Consider the following 16352-nt stretch of genomic DNA (forward strand, 5'->3'; position numbering starts at 1 on the left):
AGACCTTTGTCACAAAACGTGGAGTTTTGCTAAATGTTCGGTCCTTCTGAATCACCATGAATCATTCTTCAGTGGACAAAACCGTAAGCACACTAAGACTACAAAGTGAAGTGACAGCAAGTAGAACATGATTTTCAGGGAGAGGAACTGAAGAGTGCAAGGATGTAGCTACTCTAACGGCAATCCCAATAGTCTAGTAGATACTACATTGAGATGCCATGTGGGTCCTGGAGCTACACTGGAAGGATGTTCGCTTTTTAATGCGTCCATAACAGCTTTTATGACAGGAATATAAAAAGCAGACCAGCGCTTTCTGGTTTGACGATATGCTGCAATTACAGCAAGCTACATCGATGTTTATGCCAATCGGGCGCCCTTTCGTAAATGAAAAAGGTTAGGGATTAAATGCTGAACTGTGACTGTCAGAGGGTCTTTTAAGAGTAGTACAAATTTTTCCATTTAGCAACATAACATGTTGTAGCGATGTGTTTTCCAGTATCTTTCAAGATTTCCATACACTCATGAGGAAGTTGCACTAACCAAACACTTTGTCCTGAATTGCCAAAACTTTAAAATGAGGGTGTTGGGATTGAGACAGATCAGTTGTCTGTGTGGATGCAATGAAGTCTTTGATGTGGATGAATAAATAAACACACACAAATCAAATGTACTGGACCAGTATATCTAGCGAACATTCCCAAAAGATTTAGGATGTGGATACCTGGAGGCAAAGCCTTGGCGTTTGGCATTTGTACCCCGTACTAACCCTAGGAGAAGGTCTTGTTTCACCTTGGAAAAAGTGAGTTCTCTGATACTGGTTTAGGGCACCTGTTGACTGCAGAGTCCCTTTATTATGTTTTCTAGCATTTAGGCATCCAGTGGCTTAATCATCCAAGGGTAGAATGAGGACTTCTGGGTGTCTAACACATGGTGACTACTAGTGCTGGAGATTACCTTGCCATTCGGAGCGGGTTTTTAAAGTGAAATCCAACAGATCTTGGAGTAGTTCCTCCATCTCCTCCCATTAGTATTTAAGATATGTTGCCAACAGAGGTAAAGAGTTGGCAGTATGCCAGTGCAATGTGGCACTTACAGCTTCATGCTAACTGGCAGCATCCACTTCTTTGCTTTATTTTGGAGTGGGGTGTGACCTTGCCAGGATTAAAAGCTCGTTTTTTTTGTGTGTAAACCACCAATAAGTCTGGAGGAGCATGACTGCTGACAAATAGTGGGCCATGTGGACCAGGCATAAACTCACGCTCTACTTGTAGTGTTGGAACCCTCATTGTAACAGGATAACTACAATTCTCTATGCAGCTCCTCAATACCATCTTCAGATCAGGCAAGTAATAGTTGGTTTTCCACTTTAGGAAAAGTCATAATGCTGGGAGATGTAGCCTCCTAAAATGTGAGCTTATTTTGATGTGGTGGATAAGAAGTGTGCATGTTGCCTGTGCTGCAGTTTGTCCTTTTCCCGGATTAGTATAGATTGTTCGTTGGCAAGCATCAGAGAGAGATGGGAAGATCCAATTTCTCCTGTACCAGCTTTGGGTCGAGTCTTTTTTTAAACTTCTCAGAGCCAATTCTCCTCTCAAGGTTGAGACGTTTCTCAGTGTTGACCTCCTCCTACAACAAAGGTTTTTTATGCCATACCTCTTTGCTGAGCACAATAGGTGACAACTCTGAGTGTGGAAGTTAAGATATTTTTTGAGGCGGGTCCTCAGAGAAGGCATGAAGCTGGTTTTGGAGCAGTTTCTCTGGATAGATTTGAGAATCCTTTTGAGGCTATTCCATGATGGGACGGTGCTTGGCAGGCCTGAGCCCTGTTGAGGTTGGTACTATCAGGGCCAGTCCACAAACCCGAGAGTGATATGCCTGGAGCTTGTTCTACTGAGTGTGAGTCCTCAGAAATATAATGCATACATCCCATCCGATAACCTTAGAAGCTACCTGATGGTTTCCCATTTCTCATTAGCATTAGAGAAATCTCACTTAATAGCTCTAATATGGGACTCTGTAGGGTCCCATATAAGAGGAGTGCAGAGGCCTCACATGGGAGAGAGGTGTAAAAGCAATCTAAAGGACTCAAATAGGAGTATTAGGAAGGTCTCACATAGGGGCAGTGGCTACGCCTTATATATGATCATTAGAGGGACTTCGTACAGGTGAAGCAGAGAATTCTCACATAGGATTAGTGAAAAGGACCAACATAAGTACAGCAAATGACAACTCAGTCATTTGAATTCCTTTATGCCCCCTCTCTCTTTATGTGATTACAACATGAGTCTGTCTACTATCTCATTATCTCCCTCTCTCTGTCTCTCACTTCTTATCTCAATGCTATGGTTGATCTCTCAAACTTTTCTAATTTATTTGAGACCATTCCTTCTCGTATGCTAAGGTGATGGAATATTTTCTTTTTTCTTTTATTTAAAAAATATTTACGTATCTTACATACAATTGAAATAAGAAAGTTATAATTATAAAGATATCCAAACATCTGAAGTCATAAACCAAAATTACAGTGATACTAGCTGTGCATACTAAGGATTTGGGAAAGACATTTTCAAATGCTTCTTGAGTAGTAGGAAAAGAGACCTCTCTAGCCTTATGGCAGACTCATTCATTAGTGACGTCTCTATAATACTTCTGTTATCACTGCTTCATTCCAAATAAAAGGTCTTCTTCTACCTCTCTTGTTAGACCTGTCAGTCCCACCTCCCTATGTTAGACCTTATTCCTTTCCCCCTTTATGTCTCTGTTGTCTTTCTCATTTGTTCACTTTCACTCTTTGTCTTACCTCTCTGGTGCTCTCTCTCTCCCTCTCTCCTTGTAGCTCAATATAAAGTTTCTCCACTCTCCTCTGTCTCTGATCAAATTACAGCTATTTCATATTTAATGTCATGTCTCTATTGCTTCGTTCCTTTGCCTTTTCCATCATTTGAAAAATACTGCAGGGCTGCCATGTTGACTGGATATTGAAGGTGTGATATGATTTGCTGTTCATCCTCTCTCTCCTATAGGGCGATGCAGGTGACCAAGCCCTGAATGGAGATTTGGGCCCCAAGGGAAGCCGTGGCCGTCGGGTAAGTCCAACCCTTTGAGAAGCCCCTCACCCTTATGTGGGCCGTGTCCCTTGTTTCAGTGCTCCGTGTCTCTACACTGTATCAGCATACTACTGAATTAATTACTGAAACTGAGAGTAAGGTAACAAACCTGCTGTAGATAGCAATGCACACTCAATGGGAGGTCCAAAGCCCAAAGAGAAGAGGATGCAATGGTTCTGGGAGAAGAGAAACAAGCCTAAGAAACATCAGTACAGCACAACTGGTTCATGAATTATTGCAAAATTCTTCACAGTGTTTTCTAGGGGTTGAACCTCCAAGGCGTCTGAAAGGAAAAAAGGTGGGGACAAGTGTCGTCTTATTACCTGAATCTCGTGGCAGAGTGAACTAATACATGCACTGCAGGGATCTATGCCTGGATCCATGGTCACAGGTTCAAATTCTTGCTGACCCATTACCCTTTCATTTTCCTGAGTTTGAAAAAATTTATGAAAATGAGTTTGGTAATAATCTATACATGCTTTTCAAAGACAAGTGCTATGTTATGATTTTGTCTGAGAGAGTGTGATAGAACTCAGCATCAATATCCATTATGTACTCTGCTTCCCTTTCAAAAAACATCAATTCTGTTTTCATCACGTTGAAAACTCACCACGTCAAAAAAAAAATGTATAAATCTTCAACACTTTGAAAATAAATGTGGTGTTGACATTTTTTACTTAGTGGGGAAACCATGCGATGCACTTCTTGTCCCACTCTCCTCATCACTGATCTTCCCCAATCCATTAAAATGCCTGCCAGAGGCCCAGTAGGGATAACAGGGGTGTGGATGTTGAATGGAGGGCAGGAAGTGGGTAAGTCAAGGATGTCAATAAACCAGGTGAGAGCTCTGTTCAGTTCCCCTGCCTTGTCCTCTTCATTCTGCAATATTGACAGTACACCCTACACTCTCCCTCCCCCATTATCCTCAGAATTTAAGCCTGTCGTATAAATTGAAAAAGAATAAGAAAGATCACACTCTCTAGGTCTTATATAACTGATTTTTATTATATTAAAACTAATACATTAAATGACCATGTTGATTTGAAATTGTATAGCGATTCCCATACCCTGTTTGAGGCCTGTTAATCTCTTGCTCCTTCTGCTATACTAACTCTTTATCTTTGAAGCATGAACACAGAGAAGATTACAACATTGGTATACATAATTGATGTCAACTTTTTGAACCTTGGGGAATTCATTATTTTGAAGATACCTGGGTTACAGCGAAGTGAGATGTAGCGACTCTGGTGGGTGTTTGGTTCAGGAAGTTGAACTAGCATAGAACTCATGTGCCCAAAGCCCCCTCCACTCCCCACTCTTTCCTCCATCTAAAGATCCAGATGAGGTTCAAGAGACATTGATGTCAGAGCTACCCAATCATAGTCATTCAAAGAGCATTGGGATTCTGACCTCTTGCCTGAGCCTAAATCCACACTAACTTTGTATCAATCAGCATTCAAAAGTTCCTGAACTCAAGAGCTGTTATCTAGTGCAGCAGAGAAGGTATCTTGCGAGAGAATCCTATCTCAGATGCAGTTAAGTCATGTCTTCTCCCAATGGTGATTGTGCAATCTGTTAATTTGTTTATCCTCTTCTAGGGCAGAGCTGGAGACCCTGGAACATCAGGCCAGAAAGGAGAAAACGGAAATTCTGGTCCATCTGTAAGTGTTTGTTTTTGATATATCTAGAATGTTCCAGACATTGCAAAATTCATGTACATCGAGTGTCCCACCCAGTGTCCCCGTGAGCATTGCTGAATGTTCATCAGCTAAGCCCTAAACTTTCTGTGTGAATAGCTTAAGAAAAACATGCCTGTTGCAGCAGTCTCCCTTGTCAATGGACTGTATGGTTCCATCCCCTGTGCTACTGTAGTCATTCATCCATTCTACATTACCACATACAGTTGAGTGATCTACCCACTGATTATATCTTTTTCATGACATTTCTATTCTAAGAGCAATTGTCAAGGCTGATCCAACATTACTTATGAGGCAAATCATGTAATGAATTCTTTCATTGTCCATAAATGGTACTCTTAGCTCATCCATGATGAGAATCAAAAAGTTGTCCTTAGCCAATGTGTAGCTATTCCAGCCGGTCCCCTGCACCACAGAGCTTTAACTATAGATGGTATCCTCAGAAGAACCAATGTTGCGCATATTATTCGGACCATCAGCTCTTCTAATAACTCCCTTAGACTTATGATCTGCACGCAAGAAGTCTGGTGACTGAGCCAAAGTCCTCCTTCTACTTAGATTGTGCATTTAAAAATACTCCACCATGCCTTCTGTGCTACCTCCTGTGCTCGGTGGGACAAGTGGACGATGTCAATCATGATATTTTGGCTGTACCCCAATGATAGTGATCCTTCAATTATATGCTGTGGTATTCGTAGCAACATATACGTTTTGCTGATTATTATCTAAGACAAGTTGTGGCCATTCTCCGTGACATTCAGGCTATCTCTACTCAACAGTGGCCCATCCATAAGATACTGTGGGCATTATTGGCAACATTGTGGCTATTACTATATACAATTAACTAATCCATGTCATATTTGTGGGCATTTCTGGTGATATTATGACTATACCTCTCCAATATTGGTCCATATGTGACATATTTGTGGGCATACATGTTACTTGCATAGTAATGGTCCTTTCATGAAATGTTTTGTGGTTTCTTGGTGATACACTTGCTATCTCAGTGGTGCTTAATTTGTAAAAAAAATAAGTGCCAGGATGCTTGTCAGAAGGCCACTGCAGCTTGCGCCACCCATTGCACCTGCCTACGCCACCAATGACCATCACTTATAATAACCATCACGCTCCGAAGTGTGACAATTCAGATGATTCCAGGCTCCCACACCTATAAAAATGGCTTGAATGGCAGGTATTAATCATTTTGATCTTATATTTTAATTAATAAACACATTTTGCTGAGCTTATCTCTAAATTAGATAGCGCCACCATGTGGCAGACTGTCATAAGGGCTGGTGTTGACAATTAAGTGCTGATACCAAGCACCAAAAACCACCAGCTCAAATTAAGCATTGTATCCCAGTATAACAGTGGCTCATCTGTAACATGCTGTGAGACTTCTTGATGAAAATTCTGTCTAATGCTGCATAATATCTATGACGTATTTGTGCCCATTCCTGCAACATTCTGGCTAACTCTGCTTCATTAGCCAGGTTTGCATTCTTGGTGACATGCTGGCTACACGCCAGTAGCTTTGAAAAGCAGCAACATGGAGTTTACCCGGGTTCTTGATCAGTGAAAGTGTGGAGCCGGATTATTAAACATACAGAACGAGAATGAATATGTTTATGAGTCCGGTTGTGGGGCGTGTGTGTCAATTTCCTTTTTCAAAATAAGTTGAATTCGTAGTTATGGCCCCATTATGGGCCTCCGCGTTCATTGAAGACCTTGTATTTGTCAGAAGGTGAATCCTCAGCAGAGATTAACCTTTAATTCTTGAATGATAGTTTAGTACTTGCTTTCTAACATTGATTCTCCTGAATCAGTCTCTAAATATTATTTCTTATCCGTGATTTTAATTTATGTAATTATTTTACCCATCCAGGGTCTCAAAGGGGCAAGCGGAGACTCCAAAGACGTAAGTTGCTCAGCCTTCCTGCTGCTGATATTGTGAATATTCGATGTATTCAGTTTGATGCTAGCTGTACAAATCTACATTCATGTTCTTTCTTTATAATTTTTTAGCAATGCACTCTTGTCAAGAATATCAAAGATAATTGCCGTGAGTATTAAGAGTTAACATTTTTGAAGGTGAAGATAATTAGTAGTTCTTAGCAGCAGTTTCTTTCCTAAGGTAGAAGTTTTGGAATTCTGTCCTTTTTTCGCACCTCGCGTAGGTTTTCCGATGTATAAATGGGAAAAGACTTGTTTCTCCCACACAGGTAGATTTGCAGCCTGTAATTCAAGAATTCGCACTTGAAATTACTGTTGAATTTTTAATTTTAGAAATACTTGTTCAGCACGACAGACAATTTGTGCAGAATTCCCAGCAATATCAGCCACTCTGACTCGTGTGAATTTTTGGCTATAAATGTAATGTGTGGCAATACCAGCCCAAAGGGAGCTACCAAAATAAAAAATGAAAACTGCTTAATTTCAGTGTACTTTACTTCATATAGTGAAATTTCTGAAATATAGTAAGATCCTGAATTATTTTAAAACAGAAATCCAAATTCTCCACTGTTTGTGGTGACTGTGCAATTTCAAAAGATAGGTATGCTGTCTGTGGTTGGAGGATCTGGGCATATGTGTTAAATCATGAGCCGGAGCCTTGCTGATCTAGCCTAAATTAAAGACCATGAGGTATTGGGTGCCATGTGTGTATGCCTTTGAGTGAGTGTCTGTGTTTTTCTATGCTATTGTAAAAAACTCTGTTTTTGTAACCATTTTCTTTTTTTTCATATTTGCAGCTTGCTGCTATGGTGAGTATCAATGCCCACTCAATGCATTTTTAGTTTTACACCAAGATTTGTTCAGAGCTTTCAAATAGTCTGATAACTTTAAATGGCACTCATTACAGGCCCCATGGAGTGCCCAGTTTACCCTACAGAGCTTGCATTCGCCTTGGACACCTCCTCCGGCGTCAACCAGAATGCTTTCAACACCATGAAGCAGACGGTGCTGCGAATTGTGAGGCAGCTAACTATCGCTGAGAGCAACTGCCCGCGTGGCGCCAGGGCTGCCGTCGTCACTTACAACAGCGACGTCACTACTGAGATCCGCTTTTCCGACTCGCGCAGGAAGACAGCCCTAATACAGCAAATTGAAAACCTGCAGGTACCTGTGACCACCAAGCAACGCAGCCTGGAGAACGTAATGTCCTTTGTGGCCCGTAACACCTTCAAGAGGGCACGTAGTGGTTTCCTGATGAGGAAGGTGGCTGTCTTCTTCAGCAACGGTCCAGCTAGAGCCTCGCCGCAGCTCAACGAGGCAGTGCTGAAACTGTATGATGCAGGGGTCGCGTCAGTGTTCCTCACCACCAGGGCAGACCGAGCCCTATCACAAGCTCTCCAGGTACATAAACATAACTTATTATTCATGTACGTTCACATTTTGATAGGTGTCCAAATTGGATTATGCGCTGATTATTTTATATTCTATGCTGCCAACTAATTGGCCTGGTGACCTGTTATACTTTTACTACCCAAATAATTGATAGACTGAGTCAGTCATGTCAGGATTTGAACAGATCTCTGCAGGCTAAATGGATTCCACCCTGAGCGCTTTAGGCTCGGTGGCCTTGTGAGCTCTTTCTCCTGCAGACTGATCGAGTCCCCAAAAGGAGTTACTGCTTATTCCTCATAGGTTCCACTAAATTATCACGTTTTAATATAGGAGGATAGTTCAGTTTTCATGCCCCATTCAATCTCGAGGAATGAAAAGCCTTTTCACATTATTCCAAGTGTACATTATGTTGTAGGTTATTTGTATGTTGTGAATGTTGATGCTTGTCTTCCACATGACAAGTCAGCATCAATTTTAGAGGTGGTGACAAAGTGGTTATTTTCTAGGCCTGTCAACATCATCAGTCTAGTCTGTTCCTTAATAGCCCTTATGCCTGACCATAAACATGTCCTTTTCCTCCTTTGCTCCCCCTAGGTGAACAGCACCGAACTGGGCGAGGTTGTCGTAGTTGGAACCGGTGCAGAGTACAACAGGACCTTGGAGAAGGTGCTCAAGTGCCACGTGTGCTTGGGTGAGTAGTACGAATGTGATGGGAAGCAAAGAAAGAATTAAATGTTCATTGGAATGTGCAAGAGCAAGGATCCCTGTGGGAATTTAACCCCCTGGAACTCCACAATTAATTCAATTTACAAGTGCAGGCTGTGGGTGGGCATCTTCTCAGTGACAAAAGCTCCTGTTTTAGCATCAGTGATTCCTGATGGTAAGCAGAATATTGGTAATAAAGAAAGTCAATGGGGCTCATTTGGATGGGCGGGGGGCCACCAAAAGTAGTGTATGTCCCGTCAACAAACTATTTAGAGTAGAGGTAAGCACTACATTTCCCCTGATTCCGCCATCAGAAACTTTTGACTGCCAGCCCATCTGCCATCGAGCTGTCACTCACTGTATGTCAGACAGACCACCCAATTTAGGGCAGATGCTTTAACTTACATTTTTGCTCTTCAGGACCACCAGGAAAAGTCTGGCAGTCTTGAATTGAGAGCTGAAGAAATGACCCGCGCACTGAGCAAAAACTCTGAGTCTGTCGGGCCATTAGTTTTCTGTTTTTCAATAACAAATTCCTGCTTGGTGGGTTTCTTTATGACAATTTGCCAGGAAAGGGCATTAAACATGTGGCTGCCCTTCGAAACTTCAGTGCTTTCAACAAGGCCCCGGCTGCAGCAGCTCTACTAAAAGCAAAGTATGGCGGCATTCTTCTGCCAGGGGAGTAAAGGACATCCTTCCATTCACCTGTTGGCGCATGTAGTGGCATAGCTAGACCTTTTGCCACCCGTGGCGGGTCCTGCGTTTGCCACCCCGCGATGGTCGAAAGTAGGAAAGGGGCAGCTGCTGGCGATCCTTGAGTAAGGGCAGAGGGGGCTGGCAATCCTTGTGTTTGCCACAATGGCTGCAGGTGAAGGGGGAGCCACCACCCCCAAAACTCGACCGTCCTCTGCCCCCCACCTTCCTACACCACTGGGTGCACAGCCAAATCATAAATACGTCTCAATGTTTATTAATCAAGCATAGGCATGTTTGGTCTCTTTGAGACTTGCTACTGTTGTCAGTGGCATGTATCTAAAAAGGGAAGACGTATAAACACCAATCATTGTAGTAAATGAATAAAAGATGTACAAACAATACACTGATATGCTCAGAAGACCAAAAGACAAGCAAGTGCCTACAGCAAGGTCAGCAGTTGTTCAAAACCATTTATGCAACACTAAACAGTATCATTTTCTTTTCTAGATGTCTGTGTCCCTGACAGTGTTTGTGGAAGCAGTGGTGCAGGAAGGACTTTTAGAGGTAGAAGATCAGCTGTTTCAGATGTCGACATCGATATTGCCTTTGTGCTGGACAGCTCGGAGACCACCAATCCATCCGAGTTTCTAGAAATGAAGAGGTACATTTCCCATGTGGTGGGTCAGCTGGAAATCACTTCTGATCCCAAGTCATCAGCCCACCATGCACGGGTATCAATCCTTCAGCACGCCCCATATGAGTTTGAAAGGAATGCCAGTACCCTGCCAGTGCAAGTGGAAATGTCTCTCACTGACTATGCATCTAAAGAATCCATGCAGCATTTCATCATGAACAAAATGGTCCAACTCATTGGTGTTCGGGCTGCACGGCAAGCTATAGAGTACACACTGGACAATGTCTTTGAAGGTGTGCCCCACCCTCGGGGCTTCAAGGTGATTGTGCTGATGATGACAGGAGACGTGCAAGGAAAAGAGCTTGCCTTCCTTCAAAGCACCATCATCAAAGCCAAATGCAAGGGCTTCTTCTTTGTTGTACTGGGCATTGGTAAGAAAGCCAACTTCAAGAACCTGTACAGCTTGGCGAGCGAACCCAATGACATCTTCTTCAAGAGAGTTGAGAAGGCCTCTGAACTACATGAAGACACCATGCTGCGGTTTGGACAACAATTAGCAGGATTCATAAGCAGTAAGTTGGAGGTGTCGCAACGATTGCACAGGTGGAAACTATTCAGTGACTTAGTGAGGCTCAAGATAAAATAGAAAGTTAGAGGTGTGATAGAAAAAAGACTGTGGCAAAGATTTTCTGAGATTTTATGAAAAGGAGCACAGCATAAACAGAAAAGTCCCATATCTACAAATAATGGCCTGCTGCTGGTGTCATTTTCTTTGCTGGCACACAGCCTGTCTTGCAAAATGCACCGCTACATGCAATATCACAAGGAAGAATGTGCACGGTTTTGCGTAAGGTTTATACTGGAGGCTTCCCTTTCCTGTGCAAATCCAATGCATAGAGAACCATGCAAGAGCTTTACAGTTTGTGGGTGAAATCAACACATTTTCCTTTGTTTGCATCTGCCACCATTAGGTGTTAGGTTTTGACCCAAAATCTAGTCATGCTAACTTAGTTGACTGGAATTTGCATTAACCTATGGGCATTTGCACTGATCCACCCTGAGTAACTCCCTATTGACACAAAGGGGCATGCTCACAAGGGAAGTGGTGGAGTGAGGCGTTAGCCTTTCTGGCTTAACACCTCACGCCGCCACTTCAGAAACCCAGGGCTGCACCATATTTTCAAGAATATGGTGCAGCCCTCCGTTTCGCCCTGCGCTGGCGCTCCAGTTAGCAGCCTAGCGCCAACGCAGGCACCCTTGCACGATAGTGCAAAGGCGTCTGTGTGCAGGGGAAGATTGTTAATGTACAGGAAGGTCCCCCTTACTGCACATAAACAATTTTGAAATGTCGTTTTGTAACTTCTATGTGTGCTGCTTAGCACACATAGAAGTTGCAAAACGGCTTTAAAAAAAAATGATTGTTCATGTGCAGGAAGCCGGACCTTCCTGTACCTAAACAATCATCGGCCTTTTTCTGTTTTCGTGTGTGCTGCACAACACAGGAGAAATGAAACATTTCTCCTCGTTGCGCCAGGGTAAGACCGGGTTTTCCCTGGTCTAAATTCTGACACTGCCTCCTATTTACGCCTCCCTTGTAAATAGGGGTCAGCGTCAGAATCAATGGGTGTTGCGGGGAACGCCCATTGCAACACCCATTGCCCTCCCCTTTCACGCTAAGCATAGTGTGAAAGGGAGCCTTATTAATAAGGCAGCGTTATGCCACATTAAGTGGCTTATTGCTCCCTTGTAAATAAGGCGAAGGCCTATCGCCACAGGAACGTCGTAAAAAGTGACGTTCCCGTAGCGATAGAAGCTTGTAAATATTTCCTAAAGCATCTTGAAGTGGATTTGACGCTCTGAAAACTGCAGTTTTCAGTGTAAAACACCTTTTGTGCTGGAAAGTAAATCATAGTTGCTGTATTGCAACACCTCAAATCCTTAGTAAATCTGGTCCTATGTTTGCTACTGGTTGCCATTGGAAAAACGTAGGGTTAGATAGAAAATAATCCCATGCTGCAAGCTTTAGAGTCTTCCCAATAATAATGTAGTAGATGTCACATTTACTACCAATGAAACAATTGTAGGATACGCCAGAATTTAGAACAAGTACCTGCCGCCTCAAGGAACCTTCCAGGTCCTAGCAGAATGTTTCAGAACAGAGGCAGCCATGTTCCATTTTGTGATACATGTTCATGTAAGGCATGTTTTCTGTTGTAGGTGAGAATGCCTTCCACCTATCTCCAGAGATCAGCAGACATTGTGATTGGTTCCAATCTGACCAGCCCGAAAAATCACCCTTTCAACATGCTTCAAAACAGACGTAAGTAACTAATGTGCCCAATCATTGAAGTACGTGCATGCCCATCCCATCCGGTGCAAATATGTCTGGCTAATACAAATGTGAAATGTACTCAAACACATCTGTAAAAACTCAATAAGTCATTGATTAAACTTAAGTCTTCCTTTAACTCATAACCTATCACACCTTTGTGCAAAAGCTGCTGAACTGCTGGTGTGACATAGGGTGAAATACTCCCATGCTCTGCAGGGGATCTGCCCACTGACAGATATTTAAAGAGAGCATTATGTGGCCTTCCTCTAATGCTTGAACGAGCAAGATGCAATCAATGTTTTAAGAAATAACTTTTTACCATGAATGCCCAACTGAAGAGGCTTCATTAACCCCTCCCATGCTCATGACGAGCTGAGCTCGTCATGAGCCACGGTTGCCGTTTGCTCATGACGAGCTGAGCTCGTCATAACGGCTCCAACGCTCGGACGCGGGGCTAATTCCCTCGCTTTGCTGAGCGTTCCAAAGAAACGGGTGTGGCCGTGACGAGCTCAGCTCGTCATGAGCACACAGTCACCGTGGCTCATGACGAGCTGAGCTCGTCACAAGCACCGGGGCTCTGTGCGCACATCCCAACACCCAGCACAGCAAGGGAATTACCACCGCGGCCAGGGGGTTAAGAGATGGCGTTGCTAACTTAAGACAATAACTTAAGACAATATCCTTAACTTACTACCATTTTTGTATTCACAGAAGGCACTTACTCATTTTGGTATTCACAGAAGGCACTTACTCATGTTGGTATTCACAGAAGGCACTTACTCATTTTGGTATTCACAGAAGGCACTTACTCATTTTGGTATTCACAGAAGGCACTTACTCATTGATGAGTAAGTGCCTTGTGTGCATACCAAAATGAGTAAGTGCCGTCTGTGAATACCAAAATGAGTAAATGGTAGTACGTTTAGGATTTTGGCTTAAGTTAATTCTGTGAATCGGGCCCAAAGTTGTTTAGGTCCAGGGTGGTAGAATTCTTAGAGTTCAGCTCACAATTCCGGCGTTTGAAATATCAGACATCTGACTTTGATGGTATTCAAAAAGAATCCAAACAATACTCCAGGAAATTAGCTACTGTCACAGGGTTCTAGGAGTATACTTATTCATAAGATTTTCCGTGTTACTGTAATTAGGTTAAAAATCCAAATTATGCAGAAATATGTATTTTCACTTATTACTTTATTTTGCTTTCATTGTGTAGAAACACCTTCTTCTCCCTTCACTTTCACACACTGACTTCACAATTACTCCTACCTGTCACAGGATTGAATCTGCTTGTGGCTCAGGATGGGAAACTATTGTAGAATGTTTCTGGATACTCACAAACTTAGGGGCATATTTACAAGCCCCTAGCCACCACAACGTCCCTTTTCAGGACGTTGTGGTGGCAATAGGGGCTCCACCGTATTTACAAGGCAGCGTTAAGCCAATTAACATTGTTTAATGCTGCCTTGTCAATAAGGCACCCTTTCACGCTATTCTTAGCGTTAAAGGGGAGGGCAATGGGGGTTGCTGTGGGCGTTCCAACGCAACACCCATTGATTTTGACTCTGCCCCATATTTACAAGGGTGTCTTAAATATGGGCACCGCCAAAATTAAGACCAGGTAAAACCTGGTCTTACCCTGGAAAAACGCCAGGGTAAGACCAGTTTAACCCTGTTTAATTTCTCCTCGTTTTTGCTGTTTCCATGTGTGCTGCGTTGTGCAGCACACATGGAAACAGCAAAACGCCAATGATTGATTATGTGCAGGAAGATGTTCCTTCCTGCACATAAACAATCATTTAAAAAAATGACATTTTGCAACTTCTATGTGTGCTGCAATGAGCAGCACACATAGAACTTACAAAACACCATTTGAAGATTATTTATGTACAGGAAGAGACATCTTTCTGCACATAAACAATCTTCCCCTGCAACGCAGGTGCCTGCTTTGGTGCTAGGCAGCCACATTTAGCGCCAGCATAAGGGGAAACGCAGGGCTGCACCATATTCTTGTAAATATAGTGCAGACCTCCGTTTCTAAAGTGATGGAGCGTGTCGTTAGCCTTCTTGGCTTAATGAAATGCTTCTTTACTTTACCCGTAAATATGCCCCTTAGTTTTGTCAGTGCTCATGGTATGTTGCAGCCTTGATTCCTGCAATCAAATTTATGAGGGTGGACTATCTAGCATAATATCTGATTTTCCATCATTGTGTTTGTAATTTACAATCATAAAATGGCAACATTTCTGATTCTGTGAAACTGGGTATGTTACTTACACAAACAGGCTATTGTGCACAAAAGTATTTGTGAGTTGGGCTGATAGTGAGGAATGCCGTGTATGTGTGCGTAACATGTTTGACCGTAGATACACATGCTCTGCCTAGTCTTTCCATCTAATGTTGTGCTCAGCCGTTTGCAAATTCTTTTTCTTCAAAGTCTTTTGAAGGCACGAGATATAGTGACTTCAACTTAGTTGGCAATACGCATGGGCATCAGCTCAATTGTTAGATCCTACAATCAGGTTCGGACTTGTACCGATTGGGCTCCGTTTTCAACACCTAGTTGAGCCTCCACTGGGCATCTCGTTGACGCCCTCTGTTGGGGCCTCGTCCCCTCTGATTCTTGTCTCTGGTGCCTCCTCCTCAAGTATGCCAGGTCAGTGATGGAAAGGATGCCCTTCCAATACTGCATCCAGTGTCACTCCAAGTACCCCCGGACTGACCACCATCAAGTCTGTAGCCTCTGCCTCTTGCCCAAACATCAAGACTACGTGCCAGACCTGCCTTACCTTTCAGTTGAAGAAGACTCTTTGATACTGACATGAAAAGAGGTAGACCCTTCCCATCACAGGATGCAGAGACAAGATGAAGACAACGACTCGAAATCTTCTGGGAACAAGATGGAGGAAGAATCTGGCTATTCTGGGACCTAGATGCTGCAGTCCAGCTCAAAGGCAAACTTGCTCTCCAAATCCAAAAGAGAGCACCAACTAGATCCATTGGCTCTATGACCCACCAAGATGTTGACCATGAGTGTAGTAATTACCCAGGCCTAACCCATGGTCGTACAACTTCCCTATGGACAGGCAGAGCACCACCACAGTGGGGGTAGAGTATCAAGCCCAAAGACACATAAACTGCTAGTATGCAACTGCTTCCAGGCCATGGTCAACACCTAAACAAACCCTCAAAGCCAATAATGCTCCCTTCTAAAGACACGAAAGCCCCACTGAAGCCACCACAGCCTACCTTGGAGCTGACAGACTCTTTGACATCAAAGATCACGCCGAAACAAGCGCCTAAATCAACATTAGCACCAACATCGAAGCCCCACTTCATCATTAAATCTGTCATATATGCCAGAAGCTGCAGCATTGAGGACACCAACAAAGCCAAACAGCCAGTCAGCAGAAAAAGCACTAGGATAGGTGGATCCGACGACTAAGAGCAGCCCATTCTCTAGCACTTATAGGAGGAGTTGAACACTCGCCAGAAGTGCCTCTTTATTCACCCGCAAACTGGGCTAATCTCCACCAAGCTCCCACCAAAACTTCAAGACACACTCCCAAAGAAAAGGAAATTTTCCTTTGAGGAGCTAATTGCCTTGAAATCAATGCCTCCCCCAAGGCTTAAGAAACATAAGCAGATCAACTGGAAAAGTAGTGTTCTTATCAAAAGAAATAGAGGGGGGAACAAAACACAAAGAGATGATGGATGGAGCACTGAAACCTTTTAGACACTCACCCACAGTTACAGATCTGAGTTGAATCCATAATTGTTCTTTAGCTCACTTTGTCACCCTAGTTGAGACCCAGCCATATGCAAATCAATCTTGG

General features: G+C 43.1%; 1 protein-coding gene across 1 annotated transcript in view; it reads left to right on the forward strand.

Moving 5' to 3' along the window:
• Window positions 1-16352, forward strand: part of COL6A3 (collagen type VI alpha 3 chain) — a 261122-nt gene that overhangs the window by 191761 nt on the left and 53009 nt on the right. The window contains exons 31-39 of the mRNA XM_078681366.1: window positions 3024-3086; window positions 4706-4768; window positions 6690-6722; window positions 6830-6866; window positions 7555-7566; window positions 7665-8158; window positions 8744-8840; window positions 10058-10756; window positions 12402-12504. Of these exons, the coding sequence (XP_078537492.1) occupies window positions 3024-3086; window positions 4706-4768; window positions 6690-6722; window positions 6830-6866; window positions 7555-7566; window positions 7665-8158; window positions 8744-8840; window positions 10058-10756; window positions 12402-12504 (1601 nt within the window). The remainder of the gene's footprint in view (window positions 1-3023; window positions 3087-4705; window positions 4769-6689; window positions 6723-6829; window positions 6867-7554; window positions 7567-7664; window positions 8159-8743; window positions 8841-10057; window positions 10757-12401; window positions 12505-16352) is intronic.

Source organism: Lissotriton helveticus, chromosome 3_1, assembly GCF_964261635.1.
Source record: "Lissotriton helveticus chromosome 3_1, aLisHel1.1, whole genome shotgun sequence".
NCBI classification, from domain to species: domain Eukaryota; kingdom Metazoa; phylum Chordata; class Amphibia; order Caudata; family Salamandridae; genus Lissotriton; species Lissotriton helveticus.